This window comes from Leptodactylus fuscus, chromosome 1 (genome assembly GCF_031893055.1).
Source record: "Leptodactylus fuscus isolate aLepFus1 chromosome 1, aLepFus1.hap2, whole genome shotgun sequence".
Lineage (NCBI taxonomy): Eukaryota > Metazoa > Chordata > Amphibia > Anura > Leptodactylidae > Leptodactylus > Leptodactylus fuscus.
This window is the reverse complement of record NC_134265.1, coordinates 184,118,408-184,141,476: the sequence shown is the minus strand read 5'-3', so window position 1 is coordinate 184,141,476 and position 23,069 is coordinate 184,118,408. Positions and strand designations below refer to the sequence as shown.

The 23,069-nt window shown below is 40.4% G+C and overlaps 1 protein-coding gene across 1 annotated transcript in view; it reads left to right on the top strand.

The window, feature by feature from the left end:
• Positions 1-23,069, top strand: part of SUSD1 (sushi domain containing 1) — a 137,164-nt gene that overhangs the window by 38,335 nt on the left and 75,760 nt on the right. Inside the window, exons 11-16 of the mRNA XM_075280418.1 lie at positions 4,428-4,525; positions 4,620-4,809; positions 5,404-5,406; positions 10,797-10,906; positions 11,612-11,798; positions 21,321-21,409. Of these exons, the coding sequence (XP_075136519.1) occupies positions 4,428-4,525; positions 4,620-4,809; positions 5,404-5,406; positions 10,797-10,906; positions 11,612-11,798; positions 21,321-21,409 (677 nt within the window). The remainder of the gene's footprint in view (positions 1-4,427; positions 4,526-4,619; positions 4,810-5,403; positions 5,407-10,796; positions 10,907-11,611; positions 11,799-21,320; positions 21,410-23,069) is intronic.

The following is a 23,069-nucleotide window of genomic DNA, read 5'->3' as shown; positions in this document are numbered from 1 at the left end:
TGGAACAACTTCCCTGCCAAGTTCCTTCAAAAATTCAGTGGAAATGTACCTAGAAGTGAAGCAGTTTTGAAGAGTAATCACACCAAATATGGTCTTGACTTAGTTTTCTCTTTTGTTCATCTACTTTATATTTTGTTAATTGACAAAATAAACTATTAACACTTTTTTGTTTCTGAAAGTATTCTTACTTTGTATCATTTTATCCACGTCTGCCTAAAGCTTTTTTCACGGTACTGTGGCCGAGCTGCAAAAACAGATGAAGGTAACACTCATCATGACATAGCATATTTTCTATGGATGTGTGCAGCACTCTGCGTGTTGAGAACCGAGGTGCTCCAGTGGGGTCCCAACCCTGTTATTTGCACCAAATGGAACTCAGCAATCCTGATGTTGAATACAATGGATAATTTAATCAAATAAATCCATCACTAGAGTTAGAATTAGAATATATTTAAAGTTAGAATAATGATGGATTTCTTTGAATAAATGTTCTACTACATTCAACTATCGGGATTCCTGAGTTTCATTTTTTGCCATGTATTTACAGTTCCATGTTCCTGAATCACCTATAAAATTCTCATTTGGGATTTTCTCAGCTATTTGTTTGCAATTGTACAGTTATTTCTAGTAGAATTACTTATAAACAAACAAAACTAGTTATAATGTATAGGAGAGGGAATAGACTGATCCTTATTGAACAAGTCTCAGAGACAAATGTAAAATGTGGGTACAGCCATAATGTAATTATAAGCAGCAGAAAACCCATAGGACATAGGGTTGAGCGATCGGGATCAGAAAAGATCGGATTCCGATCAGCGATCTTGTAAATTTCACGATCATGATCGGAATTCCGATCCCGATCTTTTTAGGCGGGATCGAGGTCGGAGGTTATTTCCCACAATGCTTTGCTTCTGGCTAAGCATTGTGGGAAAAACTAACAATGTTAGCTAGGTCATTCTAATGGGAGACTAGCTAACATCTCTAGTAGCTAACACTTACCTGCACAGAAGTGCTGCCGCTGGTCCGGTCCCCACTGTTCTCGCTGGGACTGGGAGGAGAGCACTCACATCTCCCCGCCCTGTACTCGCCCACACTCTCCTAAGCCACAAGCCCCGCCTTCTTCCTAGGTCTGTAACACTAACGTGGGAGGTGGGGGCAGTGAGGCGAGAAGAGCAGCGAGAATAGCGGGGACCGGACCAGCGGTAGTGCTTCTGTGCAGGTAAGTGGACACCACTAGACTCCATGCTGTGTAGTGAATAGGATCGTTTTTAAAATCCGATCTCCGATTATTAAAAAAAATCCCATTGACTTGCATTGGGATCGGAATTGGGATCGGGTTCGAATGGAAAATGATTGGAAATTGGATTTTAAAAATGATCCTGAAATCTCAAGATCGGCTCAACCCTAGACATAGTGTATGAAGGTTTGTACAGTCATAGAACAGATTGCTCGGAAAGCCCTATATTTCAACTTTTCATGAAAACCTAGGTACCCTTTAATTGAGAATTTACTTCATCTCTAGTCATGTCACCCCTAATTGCATTTTCCTCTGTTATTACAGTAGAAAAGGAGGCATCTAATAGATTACTCTTTTCCTCAACCTCCTCCACCATTACTCCCAGTTTATTTTTTTTTAGAGTTCCACCAGTCTCAGTTTCAAATTTGTTCTTATTTTTGTGATTGAAAAATATTTTGGGGTTATTTTTACTTTCTTGGAATTGAACCTATTTGTCTCAATCATTGCCACCTTTATCTGTTTTATAAACATCTTATTTTTCTCCCTCTCATTATTATTATTATTGTTTAACGCTTCATCTCTTACCTCCAGTTTCAATAGTTTAAACTTGTTCTTTTTATGGGTTATTGCATCTCTCACAACATTGCCTTTATTATGTTCGTAATCATTTAAGATGCTTTTTAAAAATGTTCCATTTAGCCTGTGTACTTTTATTTTTTAATGATATTGTCTTTTGTCCCTAAGGTCATCCCTTAGCTAATAAAAATAGACCTATTAAAAAATACTTGATAATACATTGTTTTGTAGTCACTATTATCCAGGTGCCCCACAACCTCCACTTCTGATATGCTGTAATTGTAATGACTCATAGACTATAGTAAACATGTCAAATTGGTTTCACAGAGAACACCATAAAAATAAAACCTATAAGAAAATGGCACAAATGCAGTTTTTTCCTAAAACCCCCCCCCATTGTAATTTTTTTTTTACAGCTTTCCAGTACATTGTATGAAATACATACATCTCTGTAAACCGAAAAATAAAAAAGTTATGGCTTTGGAAGGCAGGGAGCACAAAGTTAAAAATGACTGTGGAGGGAAAGGATTAAACTATTGGTTATATTGCTATAATTTAAAGGGCTTGTGCACTTTTGACAACATGACGATAGGGAGCCCCCCAGCATTGAAATGCGCTCTATTGGTGAGATTGGTAGTGTTAAATTACGCTATAGCACCACAGCATGGGAAATGAAGAATTACATAGTTAAACAAATTCTTGGTAGTAACTTTGTACTCTAGCTAACTTTAACTCAGAATTAATTAAGCCTGGGGCTTCACGTAGCAAAAAACTGTGATTTGACCATGGCAAAGTGGATGGGATTTTGGTTAATCCCAACCACACATTGCAGGAAAATATCTGCAGTGGAAATGCTGCAATTTCAAAAACCATTGTATTTTTGTAAATTGCAGCATGTCTATTATAGCTAGGGAAATGCTGGCACATGCCAACATCCTGGCTCTATTGTGCAAGCATGAGCGGCCGGTAGATGGTCTGCACAAAAGAGGTGGCGTGATGGCACCTGTGCATGCCAACATTCCAGCTCTATTGCCCAGGCGTGGGCGACTGGCAGACTTCAAGAAAAGGAGATGACGGCCACCTATAAGAAGTGACATCCCATGCCCAGAAGGTCCGGACCGGAAGACAGGTAAGTATGATAGAGGGGGGGAGGGGTTGAGTTAGTTAGGAAGGGTTAGTAGTGGTGGTATATCTCGGTCAATAGGGAGGGGCAGGGACTGAGAAAGGGAGGAGGAGGGAGTGAGAGGGAGGTGGTGTGAGTCAGTTTTGAGTGAAGCCCAAGGCATCATGATAGTTGTAGGAAAACACAGAACAGGAAGCTGCCCATGTAAACAAATACAGAAGATGATAGGAGCTCACTAAGAAACCCAGAAATCACTCAAAACACTGCTATTTAGTATGTACAGGTATTTGGGTGCACCTATTAACCTATTAATTAACCTGCTCATCTTGACTTGATTAGGTTTTTTCTCTATTTGCATAGCAGGTGAGTCTGTCAGTCAAGCCAAGTAGTGTGGGCTGAAGCTGCATAGTGGATAATTCTTCAGCTCATTTATAAAACTTAAAGGGGTATTCCCATGTACATAATCATATCTATATTTGTAGATAATTAAAAGTTAAACATTTTTGCAAATATAAGTAATTAAAAATTCTGCAAAGTTTTAAAGATTTTCTCTAACTTCTCTCTCTTCTCTAGTGGTGACAGTATTTTATCTTGATCGATTGTCATGGATATGACCACTAATGCAGGAACTTTCTATGGCCTGGGACTTGTCAGGAACCCAGCTATGATTTTCTTATTGTAGCTGGGTTATCAGGCAGGGACACTACATGTATTAGAAGATATCCCGGCCACAATAAAGAAATCATGGCTGATTTTCTGACCTTAGAAAGGTCTTGCATTCATGATCGTATCCACTGGCAACCGATCAAGACCACAGACTGTGACCACAAGATATTTAGAGAAAATCTTTAAAACTCTACAAAATGTTTACTTATATTTGCAAAAATGTTTAACTTTTAATTATCTACTAATTAAAAAAATGGGAATGCCACTTTAAAGGATAATCTCAATTTATCCCTTGTCTAACCATTCAGAACCCCAATGATCAGAGGAATAGTGAAGTCCCCCCCCCCTTCCTGTTCTAACAGAGTTATGGTCTAGGCGGTCTCTATTTGATTAATTTGGAGTGTTAAGAGCTTAAGGCTCTGTTCTCATGGAGTGACGCTCCAATCATTTAGACACGTATAGACGTGTCAGAGCGCGGCACTTCAAAACAGATCACATTGATTTCAATGGGTGCCGGCTTATGTGCGTAACTCATTGAAATCAATGAGTTACAAAGCCTCCCATTGATTTCAATGTGTAGTGCGCGTAAGCCGGCACCCATTGAAATCAATGGGATCTGTTTTGAAGCGCCGCGCTCGGACACATGTATACGTGTCTAAATGAGCGGTGCGTCACTCCGTGAGAACAGAGCCTTACTTTGGTCATCGTTGGTACTCCCATTTTAATGAATGGAGCAGCGTGCACAACTACTTTATTGGCCTTGTTTTTCTACATTATATATAGCATAAATGTGGTTTAAAGTATAAAAGCATCATTTCTTTTCAGTGAAAGAAGATCTTATCAGTGGCCTCACCATTTTAAATGAAACGTGTCTGCAATGGTACAAAAGTAGCGATATATTTGGTTGGGAGATTTTATATATGGTAAGCCTTGGCTGTTGACCTGTATATATAATGGCGCCAAAGAATAAATGTTAGGATCACTTCACCAGCTTTGTTTGTTTTTCTGTTACAACAGTTCAGCATATACGGAATTAGGTGGAACGACAAAGACTTTGTTGACAAGAAGACATTAAATTACACTACAGACAATGAGAATCCAGTTCTATGCTTGGATCTTCTTTCTAACACTAACTACACAGTTTCTATAGTGCTTGTCTCTCCTGATCTTCCAGCCATTCAGCTGAATATAACTATGAAAACATCTAGTAGGTAACCATTTATTCACAAATAGTCTTTTTCACTGTAAGTAAATGAGTTAAGGCCAATTTATGAAGCTGTCTTAAAGAAAACCTTTAACAAAATATGCCCAACTTGGATTAATAAATACATCTTATTTTAAGCAATAGGCTAGTACAAGCTGTCTTTTTTGGGGTGTTAGTGCAGTAGTTACTTCTGGTAATTCCATTACCCACAAATCAGAGAGACTGGCAGTGGTTACCATAATTTGTCCCCTTTATTCAGTATTGTGATTAGTTATTCTGAGTAGTCTAACAATAAAGCGCACTGTCCTCAGGGTTGTGAGCCTGGAGGAAAATAAATGCCAGATTGTAGCTGGCGTATATAAAAGTTGCAACTTTAATGTAATAACTCTTCCCTTATGCGTGTTTTGGTTTTCAGTTTATGGCATGGTTCGCTGATTCTAATGTTGATGACTTAGGGAGCGTTCACACTACCGTCGGGTTTTGCTGTCCGCTTGAAAAGTCGGACATCTTTGGGAACGGACAGTTACAGACAGGCACGGACAGTAAAAGAACGCACCCGATCTCCATTTAAATCAATACAAAATGTCATGGACACAGCTAGTGTCCGTTGCTAATGTCCGCGCAAGATTTTGAGCGGACACTAGCTGTCGGACACCGACGGTAGTGTGAACGCCCCCTTACAATTGCACTGCATATTGGTAAACTACTGTCACTTTAACTGCCACTGCAGAGTCAATGTTCCACTTCTTCTAGTTCTAGTACATTCTGGATAAGGCTGTTTTCACATGACCGTTTCAGTTGTACCTGCTACGTGCAGTCCTATAATGATTACAATAACTATGATGCTAGGAGTCTGTTGCCTGGCAGAATTTTGAGGCTGGTAAAACCAGCTTATATGAAGAACAAGACAGTGCGATTCCCCCACAGTCAGAATTCCTTTGGGTCTATAAGCTGTGCTGTATCTTTTTGCATTGCCAAGGGTATAGCCTACTCACACTGGAGCTGGAAAGTTTTTTTTTATACAGTATATCATAATTTTTCCTGTCCTTTTTGGGAGTTAAGTTCTGTCTGGATTTTCAGCTACTCATAAATTCCACGTGACTGTGTGAGTCCAGTAGTGGATCTGGGCTTGTCCCCAAAGCCAGTGGAATGAACTACAGCAGTAACTTTGATCCTGTCTAAGCTTGATACACCTCTTGTGTGAACAGGAATGTTACTGTATTTCTGAGGGCCAGCAAGAAACTCAGCTTTTTTTGTTGTAGATTTTGGTGCGGTTTTTTGAGCCAAAGACAAGAATGGCTAGAAAAAGGAATGGGAAATATATAGGGAGTTCTTACATGTGTCCCTTCTGCTCAATCCACTCCTAGCTTTGGCTCAGAATACCACAACAAAATCTGCAATAAAAAAGCTGCGTTTCTGCAATGTGGGGCTTCAGTCTTAGGCTGAGGCCCCACATTGCAGAAATGCGGCATTTTTTGTTTCATATTTTGCTTCGGTTTTTTTTTGAGCCAAAGCTAGGAGTGGATTGAGCAGTGGGGAGAAGTATAATAACTTTCTATATATCTCATTCCTTTTGTAGCCATTTTTGACTTTGGCTCAAAAAACTGCAGCAAAATCTGCAACAAATAAAGCTGCATTTCGGAAATGTGGGGCCTTAGCCTCAAAGTTCAGATATACCTGAAAATATCCTAAAGTAAAGTGTTTATTAGGTCGGCTGTTGTAATAAGAGGTTCTGTGTCTGTGCCTGGTGCCATTACAAAGCCAGGGCGTTGTAGCAATACGATTTGGGGATGTGTTTTGGCTGCTGAAGCTGCTCTCTCTGAATGTCACCTCCATGGGGTGACAGTTGCCAAAGTCCAGTGTTGTTTGAAAAAGAAGAGCTGCCCTAATAATATTAACCCCTTAGCGACCCTTGACGTAACTGTACGTCATGGGTCGCATGGGGATGTATGGAGCGAGCTCACACGCTGAGCTCGCTCCATACACGGCAGATGCCGGCTGTATCATACAGCCAGGACCTGCCAATAACAGCAGCGGTCGGTGCCCGAGCCGATCGCTGCTGTTAACCCTTTACACACTGCGGTCAAACGTGACCGCAGTGTGTAAACGGCGCCGGCGGCACGGGCGCCGCCATGTTTCACCGATCACCGCCCTCCTGAACGTCACATGAGGGCGGTGATTGGTTGCTTTGACAGCCGGAAGCCTATTGAAGGCTTCCAGGCTTGTCTCTGCACCAGTTCTATTAGACGATGCCAGAGGCATCGTCTAATAGAAGTGCTACGATTTTGCTATTCACTGCAATACTGTAGTATTGCAGTGAATAGTATGAGCGATCAGACCCCCTAGGTTTCAAGGTTCCTAAGGGGTCTGATCATAAATGTAACAGAAGAAAAAAAAAAGTTTTTAAAAGTATTAAAAAAATAAAAAAAATATAAAAGTTCAAATCACCCCCCTTTCCCTAGATTAGCTATAAAAGTAATTAAAGAACATTAAGCATAAACATATTAGGTATCCCCGCGCTCCAAAATGCCCGAACTATTAGAATATTAAAACATTTATCCCGTACTGCGAACGGCGTAGCGGCAAAAAAAATAAAAACAGCCAAAAAGCGTTTTTTTCAACACTTTGCCTCCTATAAAAAATTGAATAAAAAGTGATCAAACCATCAGATCTTTCCCCAAATGGTATCAATAGAAACGTCATCTTGTCCCGCATAAAAAGACACCACAACCAGATCCATACATGGAAATATGAAAAAGTTACAGGTGTTAGAACATGATGACACAAATTTTTTTTTTCTATTTTGCAAAGTTTATCATTTTTTTTAAAAGTATCAAAACATTTCAAATACTATATAAATTTGGTATCACCGCGTTCGTACTGACACGTAGAACACAGGTAACATGTCATTTGTACCAAACAGTGAACGCTGTAAAAATTAAACCCATAAGAAAATGGCGCAAATGCATTGTTTCTCCAATTGCACCTCATTCTGAATTTTTTTCCAGCTTCCCAGTACATTGCACAGCATATTGAATGGTGCCATTACAAAGTACAATTTGTCCCGCAAACAATAAGCCATAATGTGACTTTGTGAACTGAAAAATGAAAAAGTTATGGCTCTTGAAATGTGAGGAGGGAAAAACGAAATTGCGAAACCAAAAAATGGCCTGGTCCTTAAGGGGTTAATAATAATAGTAATATGAAGATGTGTTTATTTGCCCAAGTGGAATCCATTTTGTAAAATGTCTTCTGAACAAAGCTGTACTATAAAGATGTCTGTTCTACGGACACTGCAGGCAACATGTATACGTGCATTACAAGGACAACCTTTGATTTTATTGGCCATTTTATAGTGTTTCATGTTTACTGTAATGACACTGTAAGGCACTTGGCCAGGGAGTCAAAGAACGGGGATGTCTTATGTAAATGTGTGCTTTTTTCTTGCTGTCAGATATATACAGATCTATTACAGAGTTGACAGCAAAAATATCCCCAAATTTTAGAGGATTTCAGCAGAAAGTACCTGATCTGTTGTGACCAAACACTCAACTATATGAAGGACAACACAAACCAATAGATGGATAAGTTTAAGTTCATAAACCGCTGAATTTCTGTAGCATTGGTGCAGATTTTCATTAAGATTTCTATACCGCTGTATTGCATTCTGTAAAAAAAAGATTGCATTGGATTTGCCCCAGTGTCATGCCGTTCTCCCCCCTTCATCTGCCCCAGTGTCATGCCATTCTCCCCCTCCATCTGCCCCAGTGTCATGCTGTTCTCCCCCCCTCTATCTGCCCCAGTGTCATGCAGTTCTCCCCCCTCCATCTGCCCCAGTGTCATGCCGTTCTCCCCCTCCATCTGCCCCAGTGTCATGCTGTTCCCCCCCCCCTTCATCTGCCCCAGTGTCATGCTGTTCTCCCCCCCTCCATCTGCCCCAGTGTCATGCCGTTCTCCCCCCTCCATTTACCCCAGTGTCATGCCGTTCTCCCCCCTCCATCTGCCCCAGTGTCATGCTGTTCTCTCCCCCTCTATCTGCCCCAGTGTCATGCCATTCTCCCCCCTTCATCTGCCCCAGTGTCATGCCATTCTCCCCCCTCCATCTGCTCCAGTGTCATGCCATTCTCCCCCCTCCATCTGCCCTAGTGTCATGCCATTCTCCCCCTCTTCATCTGCCCCAGTGTCATGCCGTTCTCCCCCTTCATCTGCCCCAGTGTCATGCCGTTCTCCCCCTCCATCTGCCCCACTGCCATGCCGTTCTCCCTCCTCCATCTGCCCCAGTGTCATGCCGTTCTCACTCACTCACACACACACTCACCATTCCTCGTTCCCTCGCAGCTCTCTCCCTCATACACATATTGTAGCCGCGATGTGATGACGTCATCACATCGCGGCTACAAATGCCGGAGGCCGGAGCTCAGCGTTAAAGCAGGAGCTGAGCTGTGACAGCTCCGGCTTTAAACGCCTATGCATTCAGCTCATCGGCGTCCTACCGCCGATGAGCTGAAATACATAGGCGTTTAAAGCAGGAGCTGTCAGCTCCTGCTTTAACGCTGAGCTCAGTTGGAGTCAGGACATGCCGACCGGGACCATTTTGTTAGGTCCCGGCCGCGCCGCGGGGCCCCGCTAAGTGCGGGGCCCCGGGCGGTTGCCCGGCTCGCCCGGCCCTGGATCCGCCCCTGGTCTCTGGGGCTGATCAACTCTCTTTATTCATTCTCATTATAAGACTTACATTGACAATTTCAGAAATGAATAGAGAAACTGACTTCTTGTCCACAGATAAAACACTGGGGGAGATTTACCATGCAAAATGTGAAAGAATTCTGTTATAGTGTGTGCCAAAAACTTTCTAACATGCTGTTTACTAGAGATGAGCAAACACTAAAATGTTCGGGGTTCGAAATCCGAGTCGAACAGCCGCACACTGTTCGACTGTTCGAACGAGTTTCGAACCCCATTATAGTCTATGGGGGGAAATGCTCGTTTCAGGGGTACGCAACATTCGATCAAATTCTACTTACCAAGTCCATGAGTGAAGGTCGGGCTGGATTTTTCTCTCTGCGCAGCATCCCCACGTCCTCTTCCGGCCTTGAATTCACTCTTCTAGGCATCGGGCCTGGGCAGAGCCGACTGCACATGCCCGCACTACAAGCAGCCATGCGCAGTCAGCTCTGCCCAGGCCCGATGCCTGGCAGAGTGAATTCAGAGCCGAAAGACGCCGCGGGGAAGCTGCGATGCTGCGCAGGGAGAAGACTTCTAAAGGTAAGAGAAGAACCAGCATTGACTGGCAATGTATAGCATTCTGCCAATCAACGTTGGTTCTGCATCGAATCTTAACTTCGAACAGCTAGTAGTACTTGATCGAATACTACTTGCTCATCTCTACTGTTTACCACATTTGTCAAGTGTTTAAGATACTTTTTAGACACATTTACAATTTGTACGAATAGCGGCGGCGTGATTTATCTGAGTTTAATATGTGATGCCTCCACAAATGCAACAAAATGACTATGCCATCTAATATGTAATGTCAGGCCAGACACTTTAACAACATTTATCAAACAGCAAATTACAGACTGTATAAAACTTAGGGTCCATTCACACGGAGGAAAATGGTGAGGAATTTGGTGCGGAATTTCAGTGCTGAAATAAAGCCTCCCATTGACTTCAATGGGTTCTGCTAGCTTTTTTTTCTGCTAGAAGAATAAAAAGTTAGCAGAACCCATTGAAGTCAATGGAAGGCTTTTTTTTCAACGCTGAAATTCCACACCAAATTCCTCACCATTTTCCTCCATGTGAATGCACCCTTAGAAACTATTAATAAATCTCAGTGTCAGCTAAGGAGTCTTATTGCTGATCATGTGACACAGCTGAGGAGTTTTGGAGGGGGTATTTCAAGTTCCTCATGTCAAAAGACACTTATCTATGAAGTTAGATGAGACAGTGAAGTTTCCATGAAAATGAACAACATATCTGTTTTTATTTACCAGTAAAACAAACATTTGGTGACATTGTAGTATTGAATGACACATGTTTAACATGGACACGGAGCTCATCATCAGCAACATCCAAAGAAATGTATACAGTAAGTAAAGGGTGGGTGTATCTATGTGAAAGTCCAAATACTTTAGCACCTGCTGTATTTGGTTCTGACGTCACTGTCAGAACTGACTTTAAGCCTAACCAATCTTTCTTTTTGATTTTCTGGCTGTATTTGTGACAATAATAAGTAATCTTACCTTATTAATGGATTTTACCTCCTTTGCGTGAAATCCTGCACTGAAATCTGTCCCATGTGCATTCTTTGCCTTGTTTCTCTCACTACTTTTCCTTGGAGTAGGGGGGGGGGGGGGGGAGTACAGTCCCTAATAAAGCAAGGAACATGAATCCAAAGAGATTCAATGAATAATCAATGAAATTGTAAGGAGTTCCTCCGCCAAGTAGTTTGTATCAACCTGTGTCATAGGCAGATGCACATAAGCACCAGTCAACACACATTGATGGGATGATATATTTGACAAAATTGTGACCCCCCCATCAGTATTGGTATCCGAAGATTTCCTCTTTCCTAATAGAAGATGCACTCCTTCATCCCAACAAAACACAAAAGTAATATTCTATACTGGGAGTGGAATGGAGCTATAGGCTAGTTAGTTTAAGTATATACATAATAGTAGTATATTATATTTCCACTTGTGTGAATTATGTGCCCACGTAAAATCAGTGCAAAGTAGGTGTTTCACATGTGGTAGAATTTATATCATATTTTCAATGGTGTAACATGCAGTATATCATTCTTCTGTAGGTGTTTATCCAAGGAAGGGCTTGGTCTTCTGGTGGTTTACTTCCGAGCATAATGTTTAACTTCAGCACAGACAAAGTTACTCCAGTGCTCTGTCTGGATTTACCTTTTGCTGCAGAATACTTTGTTAATATTACAGAGCCATCCACAGAACTGTCTGCATATGCTTATATAAATATAACACGTGATGGTAAGTATGTAAGCCTCAACGCATTTCTAAATCTCCAAAAAGTGATTTATTTGTGGATGTGCACATTTATTCAGTTTGGTGCATTTTCTGCAACCGTGGAACATACTGTATATTCAAGTTCAAGAATATAATGCAGGAATCTAGACATGTAATAACGTTAAATACATAACAAAACACATAAAGCCCCACACTGAACAGTATCATAGGAAAAAAAACTTAGAAATAAATATTTACAGACGATACCATTGCTTTTATGACATATCAGTAGGATATTGCTAGTGTTTTACCCTTCCAACACAACCAGCTCTGTTTAGCAGATGACTGATAATTTGTATTGTTTCACTGCAATTGACATTTATCAAGGGGGGTAACTAGGAACCATGGGGCCCCATAGCAATATTTTGATTGTACCCCAATCCCCATATGATATAACTCCCCATTGCCCACCCTCCACATGGTATAATCCCCTTGTATTGCCAACCCATATGATATAACGTCCATAACAAAGGGAAAAAAAGAGGGAAGGGAAACACAGCCCACAATGCAGCACTAAAGAGTGTATATAATAGGACTCACTCACGATTCCTTGGATGGGAAAGTTGCCAGGAACTCCAAATTTCCTCCGACCCAGGAAATAACTTCAAAAGAATATCCAAAACAAGAGAAGGATGATCCAGCAAATCATTTCCCAAATAAAACAATTTCTTTCTTCTTTGTCTTTATTTTATTGAAAAATGTCCATTAAAACACAAATGTATGCCAAGGAAAAAAAGGAGTTCAGACGTGAAACAGAACAGACTGACGCGTTTCGAACTAAACGTTCTTAGTCATAGTCTGAAGTTACTGAGGCTGGATAACCCTTATAAACCTTGTAGCGCATGTGTGAATAATCAACACAATTACAAAAACGGCAACAATGACATATACGTAAATCTGGAACACACAGAAAAAACGCACATAGAGTGAATAAAATTGTAACAACTTACAACACACAAAAAGAAAATAAATAAATTATAAAGAAAAAAATAATAAAAACATGAACATGGATGTAGATATTTCTAGTCTTTTGGGAAAGAAAGAAGGAGGAAGCAAGCTACAAGAATTATTCCAACACTGTTAATTAACCAAGCAATAATCACTCCGCATGTAACAAAATATCTGAGCTCAAAGCATAATATGTATTATATGCGATACCGCATCAACATACTAGTAGCATTAACATGCCTGTGGCAAGTAAAATATCGGTGTTAAGGGTTAACCTACCACACCGATTATACCATATAGCAGTTTACATTAACGTCATTTAGGAGCTATACACCCATAATATAAACATAATATATAAGGAACAACAGCCTTATCATTATCTCCAAATCATTTCATGAAGTATTTATCAGATGTTTCTATGGAATTTTTTTAAAAATTATCAAGGACTTCCTTAAAAAGTACGAAGTCGTTGTAGCTAAATTTGTTAAATCCTATTATTATGTCAAGCATGACATCGTAGAGATCTCTATTTGAGTCTCTGTTGAAAAACTTCTATTGAAAAATTCTATTGAAAAATTCTATCGAAAAATGTGCATGCGTGAAATCTTTATTGAAAATGCGCAAGCGCAACTGATGTATCCCATGATTCCCTTAACAAAAATGGCTCCAGAGGGATCGTATCTGAAAAATGCGCATGCGCCAACACGCAACCAACAGCAGAACCGGACTACTCAACACCACAGTAAGTTATATTACAACCAATGAATTTGCAATCACTCAATGCGTGTAAGTGACAGATTCCTGAGTTAATAGCATATGTTAATAATATATGTCACATTTATGACTATGACTTTGATAAATAAACATCTAAAGGCATGTAAAAATGCATGCACACTAGGTAATTGGTTAAACCATATGCTATTGTTCCTATAAAAAGATGTCCATTAGATGTATAAAAAGGGTAATGTTAATAAATGTATGCAAGATCGTTCCTTCTGTTTAAACCATGGGGTGAGCGTGTATTTAATTTCAAGATCCATGACGCTTCCCTAAGTCTCAGGGAGCGCTCACGGTTACCCCCTCTGAGTGGTTTCTTAACTTGGTCTATTGCCTTAAAACGAAAACTGCCTAAATTTCCACCATGTATGTTAATAAAATGTTGTGAAACCCCTGTGCTCTTATTACAGTTACTATTAGTGATACTGTAAAGATGTTCCGCAATTCTGGTTTTTAAAGTGCGCGTGGTACACCCTACGTAATCTAAATCACAAACCACGCAAGATACCATATATATTACATAGGAGCTAGAACAATTGAAGAAACCATTAATGTGGAACTCACGATTTCGAAATCGTGAGTTCCACATTAATGGTTTCTTCAATTGTTCTAGCTCCTATGTAATATATATGGTATCTTGCGTGGTTTGTGATTTAGATTACGTAGGGTGTACCACGCGCACTTTAAAAACCAGAATTGCGGAACATCTTTACAGTATCACTAATAGTAACTGTAATAAGAGCACAGGGGTTTCACAACATTTTATTAACATACATGGTGGAAATTTAGGCAGTTTTCGTTTTAAGGCAATAGACCAAGTTAAGAAACCACTCAGAGGGGGTAACCGTGAGCGCTCCCTGAGACTTAGGGAAGCGTCATGGATCTTGAAATTAAATACACGCTCACCCCATGGTTTAAACAGAAGGAACGATCTTGCATACATTTATTAACATTACCCTTTTTATACATCTAATGGACATCTTTTTATAGGAACAATAGCATATGGTTTAACCAATTACCTAGTGTGCATGCATTTTTACATGCCTTTAGATGTTTATTTATCAAAGTCATAGTCATAAATGTGACATATATTATTAACATATGCTATTAACTCAGGAATCTGTCACTTACACGCATTGAGTGATTGCAAATTCATTGGTTGTAATATAACTTACTGTGGTGTTGAGTAGTCCGGTTCTGCTGTTGGTTGCGTGTTGGCGCATGCGCATTTTTCAGATACGATCCCTCTGGAGCCATTTTTGTTAAGGGAATCATGGGATACATCAGTTGCGCTTGCGCATTTTCAATAAAGATTTCACGCATGCACATTTTTCGATAGAATTTTTCAATAGAATTTTTCAATAGAAGTTTTTCAACAGAGACTCAAATAGAGATCTCTACGATGTCATGCTTGACATAATAATAGGATTTAACAAATTTAGCTACAACGACTTCGTACTTTTTAAGGAAGTCCTTGATAATTTTTAAAAAAATTCCATAGAAACATCTGATAAATACTTCATGAAATGATTTGGAGATAATGATAAGGCTGTTGTTCCTTATATATTATGTTTATATTATGGGTGTATAGCTCCTAAATGACGTTAATGTAAACTGCTATATGGTATAATCGGTGTGGTAGGTTAACCCTTAACACCGATATTTTACTTGCCACAGGCATGTTAATGCTACTAGTATGTTGATGCGGTATCGCATATAATACATATTATGCTTTGAGCTCAGATATTTTGTTACATGCGGAGTGATTATTGCTTGGTTAATTAACAGTGTTGGAATAATTCTTGTAGCTTGCTTCCTCCTTCTTTCTTTCCCAAAAGACTAGAAATATCTACATCCATGTTCATGTTTTTATTATTTTTTTCTTTATAATTTATTTATTTTCTTTTTGTGTGTTGTAAGTTGTTACAATTTTATTCACTCTATGTGCGTTTTTTCTGTGTGTTCCAGATTTACGTATATGTCATTGTTGCCGTTTTTGTAATTGTGTTGATTATTCACACATGCGCTACAAGGTTTATAAGGGTTATCCAGCCTCAGTAACTTCAGACTATGACTAAGAACGTTTAGTTCGAAACGCGTCAGTCTGTTCTGTTTCACGTCTGAACTCCTTTTTTTCCTTGGCATACATTTGTGTTTTAATGGACATTTTTCAATAAAATAAAGACAAAGAAGAAAGAAATTGTTTTATTTGGGAAATGATTTGCTGGATCATCCTTCTCTTGTTTTGGATATTCATATGATATAACCCCTTCCTTAGTTACGTCATAAACTGATGAGCAAAAGGGTAACAATTAGAGATGAGCGAACAGTGTTCTATCGAACACATGTTCGATCGGATATCAGGGTGTTCGCCATGTTCGAATCGAATCGAACACCGCGTGGTAAAGTGCGCCAAAATTCGATTCCCCTCCCACCTTCCCTGGCGCCTTTTTTGCACCAATAACAGCGCAGGGGAGGTGGGACAGGAACTACGACACCGGGGGCATTGAAAAAAATTGGAAAAAGTCATTGGCTGCCGAAATCAGGTGACCTCCATTTTAGACGAATAGTGGATTTCAAATCCGGGTCATATGAGAATGTGAACTTTGTGACTATGAGACAGGGATAGCTGTACAGGCAGGGATAGCTAGGGATAACCTTTATTTAGGGGGGAATGTTATTAAAAATAACTTTTTGGGGCTCTATCGGGTGTGTAATTGTGATTTTTGTGAGATAAACTTTTTCCCATAGGGATGCATTGGCCAGCGCTGATTGGCCAGAGTACGGAACTCGACCAATCAGCGCTGGCTCTGCTGGAGGAGGCGGAGTCTAAGATCGCTCCACACCAGTCTCCATTCAGGTCCGACCTTAGACTCCGCCTCCTCCAGCAGAGCCAGCGCTGATTGGCCGAATTCCGTACTCTGGCCAATCAGCACTGGCTAATGCATTGTATTGGCGTGATGAAGCAGTGCTGAATGTGTGTGCTTAGCACACACATTCAGCTCTACTTCATCGGGCTAATAGAATGCATTGGCCAATCAGCGCTGACCAATGCATTCTATTATCTTGATGAAGCAGAGTGTGCACAAGGGTTCAAGCGCACCCTCGGCTCTGATGTAGCAGAGCCGAGGCTGCACAAGGGTTCAAGCGCACCCTCGGCTCTGATGTAGCAGAGCCGAGGGTGCACAAGGGTTCAAGTGCTTAGCACACACATTCAGCTCTACTTCATCGGGCTAATAGAATGCATTGGCCAGCGCTGATTGGCCGAATTCCGTACTCTGGCCAATCAGCACTGGCTAATGCATTGTATTGGCGTGATGAAGCAGTGCTGAATGTGTGTGCTTAGCACACACATTCAGCTCTACTTCATCGGGCTAATAGAATGCATTGGCCAATCAGCGCTGGCCAATGCATTCTATTAGCGTGAACTGAGTTTGCACAGGGGTTCTAGTGCACCCTCGGCTCTGCTACATCAGATTGCTACATCTGATGTAGCAGTGCCGAGTGTGCATCAGATGTGTAGTTGAGCAAAACTGACTCAGCACTGCTAAGTCTCTGCATTCGCATAGGAATGCATTGGCCAGCCTTCGGCCAATCAGCGCTGGCTCTGCCGGAGGAGGCGGAGTCTAAGGTCGGACCTGAATGGAGACTGGTGTGGAGCGATCTTAGACTCCGCCTCCTCCAGCAGAGCCAGCGCTGATTGGTCGAGTTCCGTACTCTGGCCAATCAGCACTGGCCAATGCATTTCTATGGGGAAAAGTTAGCTTGCGAAAATCGCAAACTGACAGGGATTTCCATGAAATAAAGTGACTTTTATGCCCCCAGACATGCTTCCCCTGCTGTCCCAGTGTCATTCCAGGGTGTTGGTATCATTTCCTGGGGTGTCATAGTGGACTTGGTGACCCTCCAGACACGAATTTGGGTTTCCCCCTTAACGAGTTTATGTTCCCCATAGACTATAATGGGGTTCGAAACCCATTCGAACACTCGAACAGTGAGCGGCTGTTCGAATCGAATTTCGAACCTCGAACATTTTAGTGTTCGCTCATCTCTAGTAACAATGTTTTGAACTTTTGACTTTCATGCTCCATACAGTCCTATGAAAAAGTTTGGGCACCCCTATTAATCTTAATCATTTTTAGTTCTAAATATTTTGGTGTTTGCAACAGCCATTTCAGTTTGATATATCTAATAACTGATGGACACAGTAATATTTCTGGATTGAAATGAGGTTTATTGTACTAACAGAAAATGTGCAATATGCATTAAACCAAAATTTGACCGGTGCAAAAGTATGGGCACCCTTATCATTTTATTGATTTGAATACTCCTAACTACTTTTTTTTACTGACTTACTGAAGCACAAAATCGGTTTTGTAACCTCACTGAGCTTTGAACTTCATAGCCAGGTGTATCCAATCATGAGAAAAGGTATTTAAGGTGGCCAATTGCAAGTTGTTCTCCTATTTGAATCTCCTCTGAAGAGTGGCATCATGGGCTACTCAAAACAACTCTCAAATGATCTGAAAACAAAGATTGTTCCACATAGTTGTTCAGGGGAAGGATACAAAAAGTTGTCTCAGAGATTTAACCTGTTAGTTTCCACTGTGAGGAACATAGTAAGGAAATGGAAGACCACAGAGACAGTTCTTGTTAAGCCCAGAAGTGGCAAGCCAAGAAAAATATCAGAAAGGCAGAGAAGAAGAATGGTGAGAACAGTCAAGGACAATCCACAGACCACCTCCAAAGAGCTGCAGCATCATCTTGCTGCAGATGGTGTCACTGTGCATCGGTCAACAATACAGCGCACTTTGCACAAGGAGAAGCTGTATGGGAGAGTGATGAGAAAGAAGTCGTTTCTGCAAGCACGCCACAAACAGAGTCACCTGAGGTATGAAAAAGCGTATTTGGACAAGCCAGCTTCATTTTGGAAGAAGGTCCTGTGGACTGATGAAACAAAGATTGAGTTGTTTGGTCATACAAAAAGGCGTTATGCATGGTGTCCAAAAAAAACAGCATTCCAAGAAAAACACTTGCTACACACTGTAAAATTTGGTGGAGGTTCCATCATGCTTTGGGGCTATGTGGCCAATGCTGGCAACGGGAATCTTGTTAAAGTTGAGGGTCGCATGGATAGCACTCAGTATCAGCAGATTCTTGAGAATAATGTTCAAGAATCAGTGACGAAGTTGAAGTTAAGCCGGGGATGGATATTAAAGCATGACAATGATCCAAAACACCGCTCCAAATCAACTCAGGCATTCATGCAGAGGAACAATTACAATGTTCTGGAATGGCCATCCCAGTCCCCAGACCTGAATATCATTGAACATCTGTGGGATGATTAGAAGCGGGCTGTCCATGCTCGGCGACCATCAAACTTAACTGAACTTGAATTGTTTTGTAAAGAGGAATGGTCCAAAATACCTTCATCCAGGATCCAGGAACTGATTAAAAGCTACAGGAAGTGACTAGAGGCTGTTATCTTTGCAAAAGGAGGATCTACCAAATATTAATGTCACTTTTCTGTTGAGGTGCCCATACTTTTGCACCAGTCAAATTTTGGTTTAATGCATATTGCACATTTTCTGTTAGTACAATAAACCTCATTTCAATCCTGAAATATTACTGTGTCCATCAGTTATTAGATATATCAAACTGAAATGGCTGTTGCAAACACCAAAATATTTAGAACTAAAAATGATTAAGATTTATAGGGGTGCCCAAACTTTTTCATAGGACTGTATCTCATCATCCACTACAGCTTCAAACTCTCCTAAAAATCTAAATTAAAATTTTTATTATTTTATAAATCCTCTGACTCTCAATACTGCCTCAATCCTTCTGGGTATGCTCTCGATCAGATTCAAGCATTTCTTGACCAAAATATAATCTCAGATCTCTTCTACATGTTCCCAATGTTGGTGTATACTGATAAGAATACGGCTTTTTCTTCAGTTCTATTCACAAGTCTTCGATTGGGTTGACATCTGGGGACTGTGGGGGCCAATCCAGCACCTATATTTCATTATCATTGAACCATTTCTTTGCTAATCTCAAAGTATGCTTCGGGTTATTGTCTTGCTAGAACACTATTTCATCCCTTTCATACCCATAGTACGCGAACGTATGAACTCCTCTTGTAGAGTACTCACATGTAGATCAGCATTGAGACCACCATCGATTCTGGTCAAGTACTGAAGGTTTTTGACTATGAAACAGCCCCATATCATCAGGCTTCCTCACCAAACTTGACATTTTTGTCAGTTTCTCAATCTGTTAGCCCCTTTTCCCTTCCCCATTTGCAGTCAGAGCCCATTCCATTGACTTTTGTCTCATCATTCCAAATCACCCACTTCCAATATTCTACTGTCCACTTTTCATACTTTTTTGCAAACTCAGGCCAAGGGTTCTTCACCTTTTTTGGGCCACCATTCCAGACTTGTGTAACACACTTTGCAGTGTTTGCATGGACGTCTCTGATCTCACTATTATGAAGCATATGAGCCACCTCCACTGACATGTTTGTCACACCAGAACTGATAGACCATGTGATGAGCTGACGCTGATATTTTACCTGAACATACACCTCTTGGCTTTTGAATGGATGGACGGACTTCAGGACACTCACATGATGTGGTTTGAGAATGAGCTGGATAATTCTGTTACTCTTTTCTTGGGAAATCTTCTTCATGGATTTTTCACGATTTGAAGTGATGACCTTTCACTTGGGAATGAACTTAACAACAAAAATGCTTGTGTCTTCTCTGCACTTTTTTCAGTTTTTTTTTTTTTTGTAAAGCTTCATTGTACCTTGGCCTTAATGCGTAAGAGCGGCCGCAGAATAGCACTGATTAAAAAAGGGGAGTGATTCTTCCCAAAATTCTTTGCCCCTGAGCCTTCACCAATTTTCATCTGGTTCTGTTGACCTTAACAAACAGATATCTTGCTGTTATACTGATGATACTCACAAGATTAAAGTTGTCAAGAACAGCAGACCAGCTAATTTGTGTGGGGGTCTCCCAGGGGCCTCTCCCCTGACTGCAGATGTAAAAGGAGACAGTAACTGAATTTTAGAATTTCATTCTCTTGTTCTGAATTAGATAGGTCACTACCATAGTTGTCCTGCAGGGTCTTGGTTTCCTTTTCTCATGCACAACTCATGCATACTTGGATGGACTAGGCTTGCATGTGTAAGGGGGTCAAGGGAGATAGCTATAAGCCAAAGGAGAGTTTAGTGGATAGGTGTTTGGTCAATCTTAGTTATAGGAAGTACCATAAGTATTTTTATGTGCAACATCTAAAGCAAAAGTATAATATAATAATGATAATAAGGCAAGAACCAAGTGCCAGGTTGAAGAGTCAACAGTTTGCTTGTACTCAAATAAAGGAATAACATTACTACATTACTGCACTCGATTTTCCCGCACCCTCCAAATATTTAGGCTCCATAGCAAATCCTCTGACTGCTATCAGTATAGTTGCACTCATGTTATTGTTTGCAGTTAGTAAATGGCTACAGTTTTATTCATGTTCAGAGGATGAACATCCATCCTATGTATTTGTATCCATTTTCTGTATCTCATCTTGTGTCAGGTAAACAATCTTTAAATAATGGCATAAGACAAGAAAACATCTCTAAAATACCTAAAATTTTGAAAAAAACTCTTAACAGAACAGGATGTGTTCGCTCATCTCTAAACAGGAATAAACTTCATATACAAAAAGGATTTGTGCTTATTATCACATTTTGTTCCTCAGAAATGGAAAATTCTACAAAAGAGCAAACATTTAATGAAACTTGTCTGTGGTGGAATAGAAGTTTAGATGGATTACAAGAGATTTACAAAGTAAGTGATTACCATGTCTTAAAGGGGTTTACCCATCTCCCTGTTTCAGCAGCTTTGCCTACTGTCTCTCCTTCTCACTTCCTACATTCTTCATCAAACAATTAAAGCCGACTACCCCCAAATTGCTGAGCAGGACACTACAAAGTACCAGATTTTGGACTCTGAATTGTAGACTTTGCCATGAGAGATTATTTATTATGATTACTAAAAATATAATATAAATGCAGATTATATAATATTCACAGTAAATGGAGTACATTACACAGTTTTGGAGAGAAAAGCAAACTTACATGCTGCAGGAGAGAATTGTTATATTTGTGTTTACATATAGAGATAACAGACAAGGCTTTATCAGCAAACTGCAATTAGCTGAACTGATTGTTCTGCCTGCAGAGCTGAAAATAACAGTGAGAGCACTCAACCCCTCAGAGAGCAGTGACTGATGTCATTTATCCTGTATTACCAGACAGGCCATGCTCCGTGGAAACGCTGTGTAAATAATGTAGGGGGGCAAATAATTTAATATAGCAGGCAAACAATGCAGCATTGCTAAAGCAATGTATTTAGGAAAACTCTTCAGTTTACATAAGCTAGTAGTATAGATAAGATCCTTGAGATGGAAATACTCCTTTAGCATACTGTGCATGAATAGAGGTTCTAGCATTTTCAATAAATATTGCAAAATTACAACTATTAAAGCTATGAGTTTGAGAGCCGTTCTCAAGGACTGGAACTGCAGAAAGAAAGGTTGGGTTCCAGTGTTTGAGGTGTAAAAATGAGATAAAGACCTCATGCATATGGCAGAGACTTGTGGAACGACTCTTTAGGGTATGTTCACACGGCGGAATTTGCACGGTGTGAACATTACGCGCGGCTAGCCGCGACGGGATGCCGATGCAGTGTACGGCATCCTGTTGTGGCATTCTGCTCCAGATTAGGTCCAAATGAATGGGCCTAATCGGAGGGAAGCGGATTCCACGTCAAAATCCACAGCCAAAAAACTCTGTGTGAACTGACCCTATGGCACACAGAGTCTCAAAGCATTGCATATGCTTTTTATGATACCCCAGTGCTGCACCATATTATGCTAGATTTTCCCTATAGGAGAAAACCTCTGTAATAGAACATTTGATGAAGTATGCTAAAATATATTTGTTTATGAAATTCGATAGAGGAAAACTTTGCATGAAGTTGTATCTATGCAGAGACACAGTACAATAAAGCCTCAGACATTTTTCTGAATGCCATGATACAGCTATATAAAATTTGGACCTTGTACATATCCATAATACGACCATATTTATGAGTCCTAATACAAACATGCTCCCAGGAACTGAAGTCCCTGAGACTACCCTTCAGTTGCTTTATTTTAGCAATGAGTGTATATAACTGTGAGCAGTATATGTGTGCTGCTAGTATGGCAGTATTTGGATAAAAATAGAAGTATAACCACTAGAGATGAGCGAACAGTAAAATATTCGATATTCGTTTCGAATAGGCGCTCAATATTCGACTATTCGAACGAATATCGAACCCCATTATAGTTTATGGGGAAAAATCCTTTGTTTCAGGGGATCCCACCATTCGACTCAGGAGAGTCACCAAGTCCACTATGACACCCCAGGAAATGATGCCAACACCCTGGAATGCAACTGGGACA